The sequence below is a fragment of the Prionailurus bengalensis genome, chromosome F2 (genome assembly GCF_016509475.1).
Source record: "Prionailurus bengalensis isolate Pbe53 chromosome F2, Fcat_Pben_1.1_paternal_pri, whole genome shotgun sequence".
Classification (NCBI taxonomy): domain Eukaryota; kingdom Metazoa; phylum Chordata; class Mammalia; order Carnivora; family Felidae; genus Prionailurus; species Prionailurus bengalensis.
The window spans coordinates 27,527,615-27,547,275 of NC_057353.1; the positions used below are offsets into that span (position 1 = coordinate 27,527,615).

The 19,661-nt window shown below is 36.2% G+C and overlaps 1 protein-coding gene across 3 annotated transcripts in view; it reads left to right on the forward strand.

Annotated features, from left to right (window-relative positions):
* Positions 1-4,302, forward strand: part of PKIA (cAMP-dependent protein kinase inhibitor alpha) — a 95,550-nt gene extending 91,248 nt beyond the window's left edge. For all 3 annotated transcript variants that reach the window (XM_043601242.1, XM_043601241.1, XM_043601240.1), the window contains one exon: positions 799-4,302. In XM_043601242.1, coding sequence (XP_043457177.1) covers positions 799-878 — 80 coding nt within the window. In that variant the 3' untranslated portion in view covers positions 879-4,302. The remainder of the gene's footprint in view (positions 1-798) is intronic.
* The last annotated feature ends 15,359 nt before the right edge of the window (positions 4,303-19,661 follow it).

Below are 19,661 nucleotides of genomic sequence, written 5' to 3' on the forward strand. Positions count from 1 at the left end.
CCCAAAAATATTTTATCCACTAATATTTATTGGTTGCTTAATGATGAACTAATACATGCAAACATATGAATCTTTGAATCAAGGATTGCCTACAGCTTGTAAGTTTGAACTTTAGATAAAATTACCTAATGTGAAAAGAAAGCATTATTTAATTTCAGTGCTTGCTATGTCATGAGCTGAGATTGCTGCTGAGGATGCTGGTTTTATTGGCATTGTACATATGTTCTATAAGGGCAGACCAGAGGCCATGATAACTGTTCAGCAAGGGACCGACCAGCTGACATAATGTCCTTTCATCCTCCACTGTTGCTTTTAATTTAATTAACTAAACCTCCGAGAAATCAGCTGGGTTATCAACAAGTACTATAAATAATGGAAAATGAAATTTTTAAATATTTCTTAAAATAAGACAGGAGTGAAATGGTAGAGTTGCTTCTCATTTCTGATTTCTGCCTAAAATCACTACTGATTTCTGCAATCTGTGAAACTATTAAGTGCCATCACCAGACCTTGAGATTTCCTGGCTATTTATCAAAAGCATAGATGATCACTAACAACTATAAAAATTGAGTTATTATTTTGTGCTGTCCCAAGTTCTTAGCATCAGAATTAGCCAGCCCTTGAAACTCTTACACTGTTTTCTTCATGAGAAATTGATCACCAATAAAATATACTTGTCTCTGTAGAATTTATGACTTTTTGAGTATTTCTGAAATTTTCAGTATGATATATTAAGAGTTGGTAAATATAAGAAATAGCTTTTATTTGCCTTTACCCTTTTTTCATTGTTTCTTACAGAAGGTGAAGAAGATGCACAACGAAATTCCACAGAACAAAGTGGGGAAGCCCAAGGGGAAGCAGCAAAATCTGAAAGCTAACGCCCCACTTTGATAACTTCATCAACAGCTGACAATGTCTCAAATCTCCAGGCCTGGCTGGAATGAATTTGTTCCCAAGAGTGAAAAGGGGGGAAAAAAAATGGCTGTGCTGCATTGTAGGAATCTGCTCATTGTCATATTAAAAATGAGGGCAGAGGCTGTGGCTGCAGACAGACTTTTCTCTACCTCTGTCTTTAGCAATGGTTGAAATCATGTGGCTTGTGTTTGGATGTCATTTTTGTATGGATCCTTTCACTTGACCATATGATAAAATGCTTGTAGAGAGTAGCACAGACCTAGATGATGATTCTTCCTGTAGCATCTGGCCCCTCACAATGTCAGAGGATTTAATTGTGTTTAATTGCAAAAGGTTGGTTGAACCCCAGAGTTTAAATATCTCTGGTCCAAGTATTCACCCAGTAAAAGAACCATCCAGAAAGCACTGTTTTTAGCATTATGTATCTGTGTGTTCCTGCTGTGTTATTTACACTGTTTTGTATTGTACAATATAGACACTCAGCACTGCCCCCTTCTTTGATTGCTTATGACAAACAAAAACAATGTACGTTACTGTGAATTTTTATACCACTCATTTTTAAAAGGGCTGCCTTTTTTCTTCTCCACAGTATGGTGGTGTACACAGGATAGATCACAATTTTTTTTTTAACTTAATCTTTCCCCTTGATTCACTGTTGATGGATTAAGTCTAACCAATTCATCAAGAGTCCTTTGCTTTATTAAACAGGCATTTGAAAATATCCATTAATGTGAATTTTACTTGAATTCAGTCTGTTTGCTGTCTGCACAGACCAGAATTCAATCTGTAAATTTTGTTTTATTTTCCATTGGAGAACTTTTCCCACTAATATACATTTAAAAAATTTTTTAATTATGAGGATTTTGGAGAATCAAGATGGTGGGAAAGAGAATACAAGATAATTCTATGAACAGGAAATATTTTGTTATGGAATCAAATTTCTCAGTGCTGTATGGTACTATTTAAATTTGGAGGACAACTTATCTGCATGGAGCTGTAACAGATGGAAAAAATTATCTTGCAATCATGTGGCCACCAATCACAAAAGTAAAGCCCTTGCATTGTGTTTTCCATGTCTTTTTTCAGCCCTATCAGATACAAATGTTATTATGCACTTTTTAATGTTTGTAAACTTTTACTAATAATTAGTGTGAATTGCATTCTGATACAATAATAATTATCATTAGAAGCTAACAAAATCCTCATTAATACTGTTGATAGCCTCTGCTGTGTTTTGACATCATGGTTCTTATGTGGAAAGTTTCTGTGAGTTGTGTAATCCCTCTGGTCAGTATTATAAAATCACTTATCAGTGGTAATAAATAAGGAACCAGTAATATGCCAGTGGCTCATGGATTACTGGACAAATAAGTAACAGGAAGACCCTTTATAATAAAGAGCCCAATTAATTATCCTTGAGGTCTTAGATAGAGTCCCATATGAAGTAGGTTAAGCAGAATCTCCATAGATAATCTCCATGGACATAGTGGGAACTCAGCTCTCCTCTATAGCTGCATATAGGATGAAATTTACAGTATGTTTCAAATGAGTGGGATAAGGGCATGGGTATCATTTGTCCTCAATCATGTATTACTAGAAAAAAATGTCAATAGGGTGAGTCTCTCATAAAATAGAAGGAAGACTAAATATTAGAGTACTTCATTCTAACCCATTAAGGTCCAAAGTACCCAGTTAAAATTCAAATAAATCCACCTATTAATAATCTTACAAGTGGGAAAAGAGGTTCCTGAGACTTTTTTAGACAATCTCTCATAGTCCATTTAAAACATCCAACCCATAAAATCACTCTTTCAACATCCTCATTTACTATTCTCATAGCTTTCTTGTGAATCTAGGTAAAGTTCTCTCCATCCTTAAAGTTGTGGAATTCCAAACTGATTTCATGTAGTTTTGTAAAGTTTCGGTAAGACTAGTGCTGAGTGTATGTGGAGAGTTTATATTCCTATGTGATATATTATTATTAATGCATGTGGTGTCATGCTTGTCTTTGAATATATAATAGTGCTAAATTGCAAAGTCATATGGAGCTTTTTGAATTATTTTGACCTCTTACTGCTACTTTGTCTGCTATATTCAAACCCAGAGGCATTCCCAAGCTGGAAGATAAAAATCTACTTTCCAAAATGCCTACAACCTACAAATGTTGCTCAGCAAAAGTTCACAGTGTCTTCCAAATTGTACTGTAGTATCTTTTTCTTGCAAGTGAATAATATACATGGTATTGAATTTTTAAGGAGGAAAGGGTGGAAACTAAGACATTAGGTTTGATAATATGCACTTAATGCCTACTAACCAACTGACATTATGCTAATAACTTCTCAGCACATTTTCTTCCATTTAATTGTTTCTCAGACAATTTGATTAAAAAGGTAGTACTATCCCATTTCACAGATTAAGAAATTAAGTCTCAATAAACTATAACTTTTCCAAGTTTAAAAAGCTAATAAATGATGAAATTAAGATTTGAACCTATCTTGGTCTGTCTCCAAGGAGCTTTCTACTACACCTGCCATAAAACTAAAGCCAATTTATAGAGCACATATATTTATAAGGGAACATTTAGAGATGAAGTGGTTCATCCTCCATTGTTTTAGAGAGGAAAACTAAGTCTCAAAAGAGGGAATTGTCTTTCTCAAGGTTACCTAGATGAGTAATGACACAGATGTGACTAGATCACAGAAAGTGTACTTTTTTTTAAAAAAAGAAATTCAATTAGAATTTATTTTTTGTGTTATACTTGCCCCAAAATATTTTTCTGGCATGCAGTCTATAAATTTAACATGGTTCAGATTTTTTTATGTCCCATGCTACTCGCTATGTTTAATTAACTAGAAATATGTATGACAGTTTCAGTTTTTCAACTCATTTGCAATAAGTATGAACTTGTCAAATTTACCTTTTATCAATTGTAAACATCCTATGCCAACATACTGCTATCATAATTTATAAAAATGTTTTTCCAATAGGTAATAGGCAACCTTCAATTTTTAGGCAACACCCCCAGAACTGCTCGCTGTAAATGCCCTACACTTGAGTCTGACTCAGACACAGGAAAAATGCACCATTTTAGAAGATGAATGAGATTGCTCTTTCTCTTCAGAGAAGCAATAAAGGGTAAAGAAATGTAACTGCCAGGTAGCCAAGCTTCTGAGTGAAGCTTGTAGTAACAGGAAGACAATGTATAGTTACCAAGTAAAAATAAGAAAGCATCTATGATTTATGATGTCTTAATAGGCCCCAAATTGTTCTTTAATTAAAGAGTGGCAGTCTCTGAAGTCATTGTGAGCTTGTATGACTTTTGTATTTAGTAATGTTGCATGCTCACATAATTGATATTAAAAGTAATACATTTTTTTCTGAAATGTGCATAGTCTATGAAGAGTATTTATTGAACATACACTATGTATTTGATCCCGAGAAAGTGCTGCGAGTGATAAAGGAGAAGTTTAAAGCCTTCCTGTGGTGGACATACCGGCATTCTAGCCTCTTTTTCTGGGATTTACTCCAATAATTTTTACCTCCATTCCACTCTGGTGGCCCACTTCCTGGACTTCATCATCTGCCAGACCCAACTGTTAAATCGTAAGCCCCAATATCACTCCTATCGTTCTTACTTGCTCATCTGTAGGGCAGTAAAAGATTTTCAGTCAGAAGAAAGACCAGTGTTTATCAGAATCCCCTGAAAGTTTTACAACACTCTCTCCTCCACCCATATACATTCCCTCTCTCTCTCTCTCTCTCTCTCTATCTCTCTCTCTCTCTCTCTCTCTCACACACACACACACACACACACACACACACACTTCCCCTTTGAAAGAACTCCCTGCGCAACTTTGGCATCTTTTTCTGCCCACACCCTCACCTCTACAACCTGTCAATCACTGATCTAGAAAAAATGCAGTTTCCAGATGCACCAGCCCTATTCACCTGACTAAAAATCTTTAAAATCAGTCAGTAACAAAATGGAGTGCTCACAGACACCCATGATTTTACTATATTAAGGATAACATCTTGGGGTAGAAAAGCAGAGTGTTTAACTTCTTGTGTTTTGATGTTGCTCTCTTTTCGTTGTATTATTTTTACCACATAAAGGCAGCAAAAACCAAGCAGAATCCAAGGTGGGACTTGGGAGAAAGTAAGCATCAAATAACACACAGCCTGAGTTCAGGCAAGGTCTTAGGCAGAAGGGGTAAAACAGGATGTAAATCTTTTAAGTTCATCTTACTCAGGTCACAAGGATAAAACAGTACACAGGGATTTGGAACAAAATGCTAGCCAGTGCAAAACAAGTTTGTATTGTCTCTGGTGTTTTTTTTCTCTGTGTATATTTGTTGCCTCTATCTAGGCCAGAATGTGGGGATTTGGGATCCTGGCCATCTCTCACTATAAAGTCAAAATTAACAAAACTATCTGACTATAACTGGTTAACTTTCTAGTTTGCACCACATCTACTTTGTTTTTATCAAGATCAGTATTTCCTTAGCAACTCTCCTCCAGTCTGGAATCTACTGTTAATCCTTCTCAATGCTCCTGCTTTTCTTCCTTTCTTGTCTTTGTGCCATCTCTGCCCAATCAAAACCGTTCAAGCCATCTGCCTTCACTCTACTTTCTTCAGAGTGACTGTAAAAAGTTTATAACAATGCTCATTCATTATTTGCAACTTCAGTTTACTCATAAGTGCTGCACAGCTTTTTTTGTCATGTCTCTCAGTACACAGGAAGTTTCCCACTTCTAAGATACAGGTTTTCACATCTGAGGTTTTTTAAACATTTTCTTTCAGGAGGTCTGTTAATTATCCTTTTTTCTTCACCGACTTTACCCTTTTTCACAAATGTACTCAAGTTCTCAGTTCCCCTCTTAACTTCACTACTTGTATTTCTGAAAATAGGCATCATTGCTGTTTTCATGTTTCTCTTCCTTATTTCTTATCCTTTTGCAATTTAACTTCCAATCAAATTTTTATTACCAACAATGTCTTCAGTAGCATCTGGACTCTCAGTAATTGTCACTGAAGCTTTGGCCAATGTGGAAATTAAAAAGTGATGATGTTCCAAAGGACTCAAACTTCTCCTAAAATAAAACTTAGTGGTTCTATAATTCTAATTGATATTCATGTAGCTACATAATAAAGCCTCCTAAAGGAAAGAATTTTTGTATCCTAAGAAACAAATTCTCCAGATTCACAAGTCTTCCATATAGATATGCCCTTTCTCTTCCAGAATATTCTCCCCATAAGGTTTTTTTGCTACACCCCCAGATCCTACAGTGCTCATTTCTACATAGGGGTGGTTGCACGTATCTAGGCATTAACCTGGAGACTGGATATGGAGAGATGGTCAAGATAAGGATGTGATGTTTTAGAGTTCTGTGTTCCATTATATTATACTCCAGGATGACTGCCAGTGGTATCACTAGCTCCTCTCCACAGCAGCCATGTACAAGCAAAACCACTCAATTTCTTTGTATCTAGTCCCACTCTAGTTCTCTGAATTAAACCTAAGTGAGTATATCAATCCTACTAGCCAAATATAATGGATAGTTCATGTATGTTTTATAGTCTACCACATGGCATTTAATCCTATTCACCACGGAATCTTTTTTGAGATGCTTAATTTACCTTAGTACCCCACCTCCCACCCTCTGGGTGAATGTATGTATGCATTTAATCCTTTGTTCCTTTTTCTCTGGCAACTGCTTACTTTCCTTGACAAGTTCAACCTTCTTTACCTCCCTACTAAATACTGTGGTTCCCTGGGATTATATATTTATTCCTCTTCTACAATCCCAGTCTTCACATGACTTATTCTTGACCGACACAATCAATCACCACTTTTACCATGATAAATCCCAGAGGTCACTCCTGATCAGCTGACTTATTGGATCCAGCTCAATATGGATTTCCCAAAAACATCTTAAAATTCAATATTCCAACACCAAATCCAATATTTGACCCCATTCCCAAAACTGCTTTTCTTCATATGCTGTAGATCTCATATATGGAGGCACTGGTTTCCCAAATTCAAACCAAATTAAAAATCCAAATTCTTAGTTCTCTTAACTCTTCTTTCTGCAGTTTGATTTTCAGTCCATCAATTCTAATTCTTAACTACTCCTTGAAACTTCTCACTTCTTTTTGTCTGTATTACAATCCTTTAAAATTTTTTTAAATGTTTATTTATTTTTGAGAGAGACAGAGACAGAACCCGAGTGGGTTAGGTGCAGAGAGAGAGGGAGACACAGAATCGGAAGCAGGCTCCAGGCTCTAAGCACAGAGTCCAGCACAGAGCCCAACATGAGGCTCGAACTCATGAACTGTGAGATCATGACCTGAGCCAAAGTCAGATGCTCAACTGACTGAGCCACCCAGGTACCTCTGTATTACAATCCTTTAAATCATCACTTATCTAATATAATGCAATAGCCTGCTCACTAGGACCTGCCTTGTCCAGCACTCTTTCTATCCATCTGGCAACGACATGTATCTTTCTAAAACATAAATCTGATTGTTTCACTCCTCTAATTTAAAAAATTCTTAAATTTAGCCAGATAAAACTTTTTAATATAAATGCCACATTTTACTTTTACATAACTCTTTGCTCTGTGTTAGCTGTTTTTCTGTTCCTAAGATGTTCTTCTTTATGCTTTATTGCAAGTTCTCACTGGTCCCTCCAGACCCTGTCCCATTTCACTCTCTGGAGCCTTTTTGACTTACATTCCCATTCTGAAGCCCCAGTCTAGAAATTAGCTATTCTATACTTCTTGATTCCCTAACACCTTATCTGCAAATGTATCTCCTTAGATCACAGCTATTTGTTTACATGTGTATCTCTCCAACTTGAATATGAGCTCTTTGATGGAAACAGCCCTTTTTTATTCATCTCTGTATCCTCATTGTCTATTAATACTCAATAAATATTTGTAAATGAATGTCTGCTTTCTGAAGCTCACAATGTAGTTAAACAAAATTTACACATTGATTAGGGAAACGTGCAATTCAGAGATAACAGTTGATAGTTGAAAATAGTGAAATCTGTGTAATATTGCCTTCTAGAACATAAAAACTTAATTTCTATCACTTTTTTTCTAGTTTATTAAAATAACGTAACTATTTCTAAATTTGGTTCTCAAACTGTATGCTGCACATTTACACAAACACACACACACTGTCACACAGATTTGATAGGACATACAGATAAAAGATGTCCAATAGGATAACATACATACAAATTAGCAAATCAGAGTAAGTCTTCCAGCTAAATAGTGATCCTAGTAAAGGTATTTCTTGACATTCTGTAGTATAAATTCCCTTCAGTTTGCTAAAACTAAGAATAACCCCCCCCCCCAAAAAGGATGTTGTATCATAGTCTCCTAGTCTTAGCAACACATTAGTCAGAGAACAAGATCTTTGGGGAGATTTTTGGTCTTTACAGAAGGGGACACTCAAGTTTTTAAGAATATGCTTTACACTAATAAAATATAATGTACTCTAATAGGCTAAAAAAATGAACGTTCTGATAGAATATGATGAACTTGGTAGGAATTCATAGAATAAAAAGGAGAAAATAATACGAAGGGACCAAGAAACATGTCAAGGAAAGGACACTGATATTTATGTACAGAAACTTAAGGTCTTTTTCCTGAACACTGCATCTTTTGGAAAACAGAGAAAAATAGTAACCAAATTAACACTGAAATCTAGCAATACTAAAGAAGGACGGTGTGCTTTTGGACTCTGAAACTAAGAAATAAGAATGGCCAAGGAAATGATATAGGTTGCTCCTAACAGAACACATGTTTGCACTTTGGCTACCATGATTAATTTTACACGTTTCACTTGAGTAGGATAGTGTGACCAGTATGACTGTCCTGTTTAATTTTTAAGTTTTCTTTTGTCCCACACATTCTTTAAAACCCATAAAATAATATATAACAATGAATTTTAAGGGCAAAAAGTTATGTAAAAATAGCTATAGCTAGGCAGTAACAACTTAAACAGAATCTATCTTCCTGCATGGTCCTAAATAAAATCCAGTAAATCATCAATTTTATTTAGGAAATATTTGTTGAACATTTAGTAAGTTTAAGTCACTGTGTTAGGTGCAATAGGGAGTAATTTTTTTTTTTAATATCACATAATCTTTGACTAGTAGAAACTGGAACGTGTGACAGTAACCATAGGTTTTTTTTTTTTTTTTCTGGCAGTATTCCCAGCCTTTTCCCATTGTCACTTTATCACTTATTATAAGGATTTTTCCTTCAATTCCACTGTGTAGTGAGAATTTATTTTTGCTCAGGTGATTCCTAGGCCTTTATAACACAGAACTGGAAGAACAGATCTAGACACAGGTTAGCTTGATAAGAGGAAAAAGATTTTTTTCATGAAGAATCAATACAAGAGTTGTTCTTTTCTGAAGATACACGAGAAAAAAATTTAACTAATATGTTTAAATCAGTTTGCATAATAAAAAGCTAAGAATTAGGAAATTACAAAAGCAATGAAACTGGGATTTCTATAATTTTTTTTAATGTTTGTTTAGTATTTTTGAGAGAGACAGAGACAGCATGAGTGGGGAAGGGCAGAGAGAGAGGGAGACACAGAATCTGAAGCAGGCTCCAGGCTCTGAGCTGTCAGCACAGAGCCCAATGCAGGGCTTGAACTCACGAACCCTGAGATCATGACCTGAGCTGAAGTCATTTGCTTTAACTGACTAAGCCACCCAGGTGCCCGGAAACTGGGGTTTCTAAAAGACAGTTTGAGAGGGTTCACAGGAGATTTCAATGAAGAAACAAGGAAAATTTTAGAAAGGATAGTAAACAGCATTTCTATAGGTTGTGAACTAGACCTTCCAAGAGATACATGCAAATATTGGGAATACTTTTCAATTAGTTCTGGTTTTTAGATGAGATTTTTTTAAATGTGGTTCCATTCAAAGACAGGGCCACATGAGACCCTACGACTTATTAAAGTATACTCATCAAATAGCAATGGCAAGACAAGTACATACATAATCACATATTCATCTTAATATGATTAACAATAACAGATGAACCAGGAACATCTCATGCATATGCTGGGGGAGAAATGTCACTCAACAGGAAAGATCATGGAGAAGGATGCAATAGAATGATTCCTTAAAATACTTATTTCATTGAAGAAAAAGAGATCAGACACTGTAGATAGAATAAAAAATGATGTAAACTGAGGTAAACAGGTAGGAAAACATGGGGTCATATATTTTTCAAACATTCCAAGTTAGCTAGAACACAGTACATGTGTTAAGTCTGAGGTGAGACACTGGGTCAGGCAGAGAAGTAGAAATCTGAGACCCTCAAGAGGAAGACCTGGAAGTCCCAGAAGCTGATAAAGCCACTGAGGGCTTCAGGGTGTGCCTGGCAGCTGACAGACCAGCTTCCACAAGATCACTCAGAGGGAAGAGTGTGGGCATCCGAGCAGGTTCCAGGCACAAAGACCCTGAGACAAAGAGGAGGTCCATGCCAAGGAGCCTAACATAGAATTGGAAGAATCCTGAACTTGAGAGTTAGGTTTTTGAAGGTAGGCTAACAGATGAAAGTAGACACAAGGATGTATTCCAAGGCTAAGATTCCAGCCGCTGAGAAAACCAAACGTCAGAGGAAAAGTGAGAAGCAGCAGAAATGCATACAAGAGGCACAGCAGCTGCTGCTGTCCTTTACCCATGCTTTCCACTCATGCCCTGACACACGCCTCAGTTTTTAAAGGCACCATACTTCTCTGCTGACATGTGGCACAAGTATAAGAGAAAGAGGTCTTTTTATAGCACCACAGAAAGATGATCTTTTCTAAGGTTCTGAATATGTATTGGATGCTTGATTAAATTGCCTCTATTTCTCACAATTACTCTGAAATATGAATATACTTCTCTCCTTATAAATGACCAACCTAAGGCACAGAGAAGTTAAGTGGCTTGTCCAAGGTCATGCAGTTTTTGTATTGCAAAGCCAGGACTGAAACCTATGTTCAGCTTCTCTGATAATAATTTCCCATGCTCCTTCAACTACACCAGAGCTGTCCAATAGAACAATTCTACAAAACAGACATGCATTTTTATGTTTTCTAGTAGTCACATTAAAATAATAAAGCAGTAAACAACTGCTTTCAAAAATACTGGCACAAAAATATATAAATATAAAAATTAATAACACATTTTTGTGCCAATTCCTCAAAATCCAGGGTCTGTTTTATGCCTATATCTCAATTCAGGCTAGCTACATTTCAAGTGGTCTAGCTACTTTATGGGACATCCATACCATAGGGCACGTATCATAGGGCACAAACTATATGCCCTATTCTGTTTTCCATGGATTAAGCAGAGAAAGGACTGACTTTTGAGGCAAAGGGGTGTAGGGGGTGCATGCTCGTGTATAGTTCTTTCTCATGGATTCTCAACTCTGGCCTCCTGTCAGAACCACCAGAAAAACTTTTAACATATTAAGAACTTAGCCTCATCTCTATTTTGACTCTATTGCAAGGTAAGACATCAACTTTCTTCTAACTTTGTTGAAGTATAACAAATATTAGAAAGTGCTCATAACTGTGCAGTTTTCCATATTTCAATACAACAAACACTCTCAGTTAACCATCATCCAGATCAAAGATCAGAATATTCCAATACTCTAGAAGTCCTCATCAGGTTCTCTTCTGGTCACCACCTCCTGCAAAGGGCTGCATCCCCTGAAACTAATAAAATGGTGAATGTCCATCTGTTCTTACAGAGCAGGCCCTGGAGTTCAGCCCAGAACTGTCACCTAATATGCTAATGCTCCTTGCAGGCTGCTCTTTTGCAAGGTTCTATGCTTGGGATTCTCAGGTCAGTGGGTAGCCCCAAAAATAACAAACCACATGCCAACCCATCTATCTCTTAGAGGATCTCTACCCAAGGAAACACAGGTCCTTCAAACCATTATATCCCCTGGTTCACACAGGTCCTATCTCCACTCAGCCTTAAACCGCTAGTAGCTGTCTCCATGCAGCCCTTTTTAGGTGCATGATCCCAAAGATTGGGTCTTCTTCCCTCTTTTCTGCACAATCTACCCATTTTCTCATCTGAGTTTTACTTCTCTCAGTAGCAAAAGATCAAATGGATAACAGTTTTGTGACACCAGTAATAGAGATTTCAATTTCCTGCTAAACAGGCTTTAATGTAAGTCACAAACTAATGTCCTTTTCCTCGGTACATAATTCCCCAAACTTCTGCTCCAGCCCTTCTCATTACCACACAGATCCTCTGGTCTTATAAAATTCAGTTCTTTGGAAACAGCATTTGTTTTTCCCACTGGTCTTTTACCTGCCCAGGTTCAAATGATTTAAAGTACATTTCTTTCTTTCTTTCTTTCTTTCTTTCTTTCTTTCTTTCTTTCTTTCTTTCTTTCTTTCTTTCTTTCTTTCTTTTCCTTCCTTCCTTCCTTCCTTCCTTCCTTCCTTCCTTCCTTCCTTCCTCCTTTCCTTTTTTTCTTCCTCCTTTCCTTCCTTCCTCCCTTCCCCCTTCTTCCTTCCTTTCTCTTTTCTTTCTTTCTTTCTTTCTTTCTTTCTTTCTTTCTTTCTTTCTTTCCTTCTTTCTCTTTATTTCTTTTTTTCTTTTCTTTCTTTCTTTCTCTTTCTTTTTTTCTTTTCTTTTCTTTCTTTCTTTCTTTCTTTCTTTCTTTCTTTCTTTCTTTTCCTTCCTTCCTTCCTTCCTTCCTTCCTTCCTTCCTTTCTTTCTTTTAAAGTACATTTCTAACAAAAGGTAGACTTTGTGTCATCAACAGGTGTTCCCTCATTGGCTTAATCAAACAAAACAAAACAAAACATTAAGACATTTCCTAACTCCAGCAACCTGAGCAAATATAAAAGCAAATGGAATCTGTGAGTCCCATGCTACAATAAGCCTAAGTAAACAACTTCTCAAAGTATTAAATATCCAGCAATATTCGGCCTGCCATTTGTTGGAATTACAATTGCTTCACAGTATTGTTTTCTTCCCTGCTCTCAGAACAGTGCCTTGTTGTACTTCCAGCCCATACAAGAATATTTTGAATGAGTCTGACTTTGCAAAGACAGCATTTGCAGCTGAAAATAGCAAAACATGACCATCTGTTCTCTCCCTTCATGACTCAATCTGACAATATCTTAACACAGTTGTCTTCCTCCTTGACTCCCTCCTTCTCGGCCCACCTGCCTCATTCCACAAGTTTCCCACTTGAGCTTCTTCACTTACACTTTGTCTTTCCACCTTCCTCTCCTCCTGCTCACATATCACTACTTTCCTCCATTTTATTGCTTCATAATTCTCACAATCCTCAAGAATACTCAATGAATTGCATTCCAATCTCCATCCTCCCAAGTCCAGCTTTCTCCTTAAGCCCCCTGCCTAGCACTTTCTACACTCTACTTAGCCCTACCTAACTTTATGTGGGAAAAAGAAAAAAAGGAAAGGAGTCCCATATCTAGGCTTCTAAGACTAATCTGAAGTTTGCCTGAAGTATGGGAATAACCAACCCTTAGGCATTGGGGAGGAAGAAAGGCATAAGAAAAAAAAAGAATGGGCAGGGTGCCTGGGTGGCTTCTGTAAGTGAAGCGCTGACTTCAGCTCAGGTCATGATATCACAGTTTGGAGTTCAAACTCCGTATTGGGCTCTGTGCTAACAGCTCAGAGCCTGGAAGCTGCTTTGGATTCTGTGTTTCCCTCTCTCCCTGCCCCTCCCCTGCTCACTCTCTCTCTCTCTCTCTCCAAAATAAATAAACATAAAAAATTAAAAAAAAAAAGAAACAAAAAATGAAGGGGCATAAGACATAAATAACACTGGGGGCAAGAGTAATTTTCACCTCTATTACTACAGATTTCCACTAAGTCATTTAACAACAACAGGAGAGGGAGTAGAGGATAGATACCCAGTTGCCACCAGCTGGCAACCACTCCAAATATCAGAGAGACCCTGAATTTTTCATTTATCCATTCACTGAAACTCCAAATGATTGATAATTTTAGGTAACACTTGGAAAATACATTTAAGAGAGACTGAATTTAATAACATAGGCTCAAAACCCAGACTCCTTACTAACTAAATGTATCATTTCCCCCAATTTACTCGACCACTCCGGGTATCAGTTTCTTGTCTGTAAGAAGAAATAATAATAGCATCTGTTAGCAATGTTGAATAATATTAAGAGTAATGTTATAGAGTATTTGAGTGGCTCAATCAGTTAGGTGTCCGACTCTTGGTTTCAGCTCAGGTCATGATCTCACACTTTGCGAGATCAAGCCCCGGGTCAGGCTCTATGCTGACAGCGTGGCACCTGTTTAGGATTCTCTCTCTCTCTCTGCCCCTTCCCTGTGTGATATTTCACTCTCTCTCTCAATAAATAAATAAACATTTAAAAATATTAAAAATAATGTTAAAGGTTCAAATTAGTTAATACATATAAAGCACTGAGAAAAGTGCCTGGCACTTAGTTTAGATGTTAGCTATTAACATTACTGTTGGTGTATTGTTGTTATATGAGATACCCAGTCTCAGATAACTCAGAGAACATAGTCAAATGACTTCTTCTACCTCTTAATGAGTAGTGCCACCCAATGGCACAAAGGTTTAACTTATTCATCCACTGAACAAATATGAATGAGTTTCTTCTATGTAGCAGGTACTTTCAGGATGCTAACTACATAATTTAACTATAGGGAATGATCTTCAGCCACATAGAGCTCACAGACTGGTAAAGCCTGGCTTAGCTGGATCCTAGCAAGTGGAATACTTAGAGCATTTCCTCTAGCCTATATGAGGAAAGCCAAATTGTGAGAGCAAAATTCCAATCAGGAGAAAAGAGAGAAAGGGAAACTATTTCAGGACTGCCTTAGGGTGAATTCAAGTTCATGTCTATTTTTTTTCTTACAACTGTTACCTTTGGAGTGTCACAATGTTAAAAAAAATAGTAGAAGGAGACATAAGTTCTCATAACAAAATAAAATGTAAAGCCATGAGGGATTGGCACTAGAAGGACTGGGGGAACCACCAGACAGGCTTAGTCATTTGATGACACTGATTTCCTCTGTCAACTCTTACTGGCACCTCTGAGAGCTGTTTTCTTTTTAGTCTTCTGATTCAAGTACAGGCAAAAGTATATCCTCTCGGTTCCCCTTGATAAAACTGAGATCAGGCAGAGTCTGGTAAACACCAAGGAGACCAAAGAAAAGAAAAATATAGAGTATACATTGATTGGCTTACTAAAGGAAGGTTTCTCATTTTTAATCTAGTTGACTTTAGTCTAGGATCTCAAGGTCCTCCCATTATTCATAAGATCCTCTGAAGAGTAATGAGACACCATCCAGATAATTCTCCCTTTCAATCTATAGACTTCCTCTTATCACAATTCCTAGATTAAGAATTTTCTCTTCCACTAGTTAGATATATCATGAAAACTATCTTTAAATAAGTATCTAGGGGTGCCTGGGAGGCTCAGTTGGTTAAGTGTCAGCTCTTGATTTTGGCTCAGGTCATAATCTCAGTTTCTGAGTTCAAGCCCTGCATAGCCCTCCACAGTGTGGAGTCTGCTTGGGATTCTGTCTCCCTCTCTCTCTCTGCCCATCCACAGCTTGCTCTCTATCTCTCTCTTAAAATAAATAAAAATAAACTTAAAAAAATTAAAAAATAAATATCTATTTCCACCATACAGTAATAATTACATGATTAATTTAACCCACATTATTCATACATACTAAAGTTATTTTCTTGTTGATTAATAAAAGAAAAAAGGTCCCCAATTCCTCAGAATCTCAACAGGCATACACAGGGGTTGTGAAGCATATCAGTCTATTTACTCAATCAGAAAAGCAGACTTTTAAAATTGTATTGCTATAAATAATAATTTTTAAATAAAAAGCATTTTCTTCTTTTTAAAAAGAAGAAATTTGTATTTAAAAAGAAGAAATGTTTATTTGAGAGAGACAGTGAGAGGGAGAGAGAGAGGGAGTGAGCAGGGAAGAGGGGCAGAGGGAGAGAGAAAGTGAATCCCAAGCAGGTTGCATGCCCAAAGCTTGATCCCACCACCATAAGATCAAGACCTGAGCCAAAATCAAGAATCAGAAGCTTAACCGACTGAGTTACCCACATGCCCCAAAGCATTTTCTTCTTAATCTAAAGCGAATTCTGTAATAAATATTCTGGTTAATCAAAGACTGACTATAATTGCCCTTGAATAAATATTTCTATATTACGGCACATTTCTCAGATAGGAAAATCAAGTTATTTAACAATAGTTAAACTAGTCTTTTCTTGTACATGTCTCAAGTGAAAAATAAAAATATACCTTTATATTTTTCTATGTTTCTATATTTCTATTTTCTACTTTGTATTTCTAAATATTGATAAATAATAAGTAATAGATATCTGCCTCCTGGTGGCCATATGCAGTTCTAAAAGGAAAAAATACCCCGTGTCTCTAAAACACAACAGTGATTTTGTTTCAGAATTTTTTTTAAAAGCTGTTCACTCTGGAAAGCAATGATGGGTCAGATTGGTACCAAGAAGGGAAAAAGCAGCAGTGGCAGCCAACAGGACATTGTGCCTTCCAAGAACATTGTGAAACAGAATTCCCTTTTAGACCCAATTGGCTTGTAAGCCATAAATATATGCATATAAACTCCAAAGAGTCCTCATGAAAACCAGTTTTGATAAAATTAAAGAGCTTAGCTGGTAATTCTAATATGCTTATTACAAATATCTTCCCTTAAGCCTTAAAATCCAAAGGTTAGAGTGCAATATGCCTTTATTAGTAAACAGAATATTCCTCATAATATATATTACCTCCTGATATATACCTCCTGATGTAACGTCTCTTGTGTCAATCAGATATGGACTAGAAATGTATGCTTCTTTGTTTGGTTAAGTACCTGTACTTGGCAATAGAATAAAACCTGGAAAGTAGTAAACATACCCTGACAGGAACATAGTATTGCTCACTAAAACCATGTCAGAAATGCAGGAGGTTTTGTCAAAATAATAACTTACTGAGGCAATTTTTAAAACTATGATTTATGAAAATCTGAGTCAATTTCTGAAGAGTTTCCTCAGTAGAAATAAGAGTAAAGTACGTTATATGTCATGTCACTAATAAATATTTAACCTAAGTTATAAGCTTATGACATAGAATAATTTTTAAATAGAAGTCACATGTTTCAATAGACAAACTTAGTGGCTAAAATTAATTTCACAAAATCTAATTTTGAAATTGTTAGATTAATTGACTCAAGACTAAGAACTTATAACACGTTTTTTAAAGTTTATTTATTTGTTTTGAGAGAGAGAGAGACAGAGAAAGGGATAGAGAGAGTGGATGAGGGGCAGAGAAGGAGAGAGAAAATCCCAAGCAAGATCTGCACTGATATGGGGCTTGATCTCACATACCGCGAGATCATGACCAGGTGTCATGTCATGACCAAGAATCAGTACCAAGAGTCAGAGGCTGAATCAACTGAGTGACTCAGGCACTTCTAGCACTTACACTTTTGATTGCAACATGAGGATTTAGTTGGGAAAGTGATATAGAAAATATTCATGCATTATTCCACATATCTCATAGTGTTCCTTTGATTAGTGTTGGTCTGCAGAAGGGAAAGGATTGGTGGATATTATTTTAATGTAAGTAATAGACAATAATTAAATTAACTGAACTCAAATCATTATACTATACTATTATACTATTGTTTTGAGAATGAGTTGTATTATCATAGAAAAATGTTCTCTTAAACAATTGAAGAAACAATAAATTCATAAAAAGAAATAATATATTTGACTACCAAGGACAAACATTCATTTATTCATGACAAGAAAAAGGAAAAGCAAAAGAATAACTTTACAAAGGAGAAACCTGACAAAAAGAACTGTGAAATTATCCTTCAAAACGGGAGAAATAAAGAATTTATCAGACAATAAAAATGAGGTAATTTGTTGCCAGTAGACATGCATGTCTTGCAAGAAATGTTAAAAGAAGTTCTTTAGAGAGAGGAAAATAATAAAGATCATAAACTGGAATCTACACAAGGGAAGAAAATCAAAGAAGAAATAAGTGAAGGTAAAATAAAAACTTTTATTTTTCTTATTCTTAATCTAACAGATAACAGCTTGTTTAAAATAATAATAGCAATAATGTTTTAATTTGGCAACAAGAAAGAGGAATTAGAATTATTTGTTACTATAATATACTCACACTAACCATAAAATGACATAGTGCTATTTTATTTTTTATTTTTATTTATTTTTTATTTTTATTTAGTTTGTATTTCAGAGAGAGAGGGTGCATGAGCAAGAGAGAGGGGCAGAGGGAGAGGTGGGGGGGGCAGAATTTTAAGCAGGCTCCACACTCAGTGCAGAACCGGAACAGGGCTCAATCCTATCATCCTGGGATTGGGAGCTGAGTCGAAGTCAAGAGTCGGACACTCAACAGACTAAGCCACCCATGTGCCCCAATATAGTGCTATTTTAAAGCGGACTTGGATTATTGTAAATGTATATTGCAAACCCTAGGGCAAGTACTAAAAATGGTAACAAGAGAAAAAGTAAAGGAGTATAAATCGATATGCTAAGAAGAGTAAATGGAATCAGATAAAATTTTCAATTAAAAACCACAAAAGGAGGGCGCCTGGGTGGCTCAGTTGGTTAGGCGTCCGACTTCAGCTCAGGTCATGATCTCACAGTCTGTGAGTTTGAGCCCCTCATCGGGCTCTGTGCTGACAGCTCAGAGACTGGAGCCTGCTTCAGATTCTGTGTCTCCCTCTTTCTCTGCCCCTCCCCTACTCATGCTCTGTTTCTCTCTGTCTCAAAAATAAATAAAAAGATTAAAAAAAAACACAAAAGGCAGAAATAGTGTGGAAGACAAAAATAGAAACAAAGAATTAAGGCAAGAAATAGAAAACAATAATAAATGTAATAGTTATTAATTCAATTAAATCAATAATTACCCTGGATGTTAATGCTCTAAATGCACCTAATAACAGATAGAGATTTTCAGAGTGCATCAAGAATCAAGACCCAACTATATGTTGTGTACAAGAAATCCACATTACATATAAAGATGCATATAGATAAAAAAATAAATAAATGGATGGGGAAAAATATACCATGCTAACACTAATCAAAAGAAATAGAAATACAGTTGGCTCTTGAACAATGTGGAGGTTAGGGGCACCAAATCCCATGGAGTCAAAAATCCACATGTAACTTTTGACTCCCCCAAAACTTAACAATAGCCCCGTGTTGACTGGAAACTTCACCAATAATATAAATAGTCAATTAAAACATATTCTGTACATTATGTGTATTATATATTACAACCTTACAATAAAGTAAGGTAACGAAGATGTTATTAAGACATAAAGAGAAAATACACTTACAGTACCATACTGTAAAAAAATCTGCATAAAAGTGGATCTGCATAGTTCAAACCTGTGTTGTTCAGGGGTCAACCATAGTTATATTAATTTTGGACAGAGCAGATTTCAAATCAAAAAAGTTATCAGGAATAAAGAAGGGCATTACATAATAATAACAATGAGGTCAATTTTCCAAGAAGACATAAAATTCTTAATATGTATGAGCCTAACAACAGAGCATCAAACTATGAAAGGCAAAAACTAATGGAACTGAAAGAAATGAATCCACTATTATTGTTTGAAACTTCTCTCCTCTATCAGAAATGAACAGTTCCAATAGTCAGA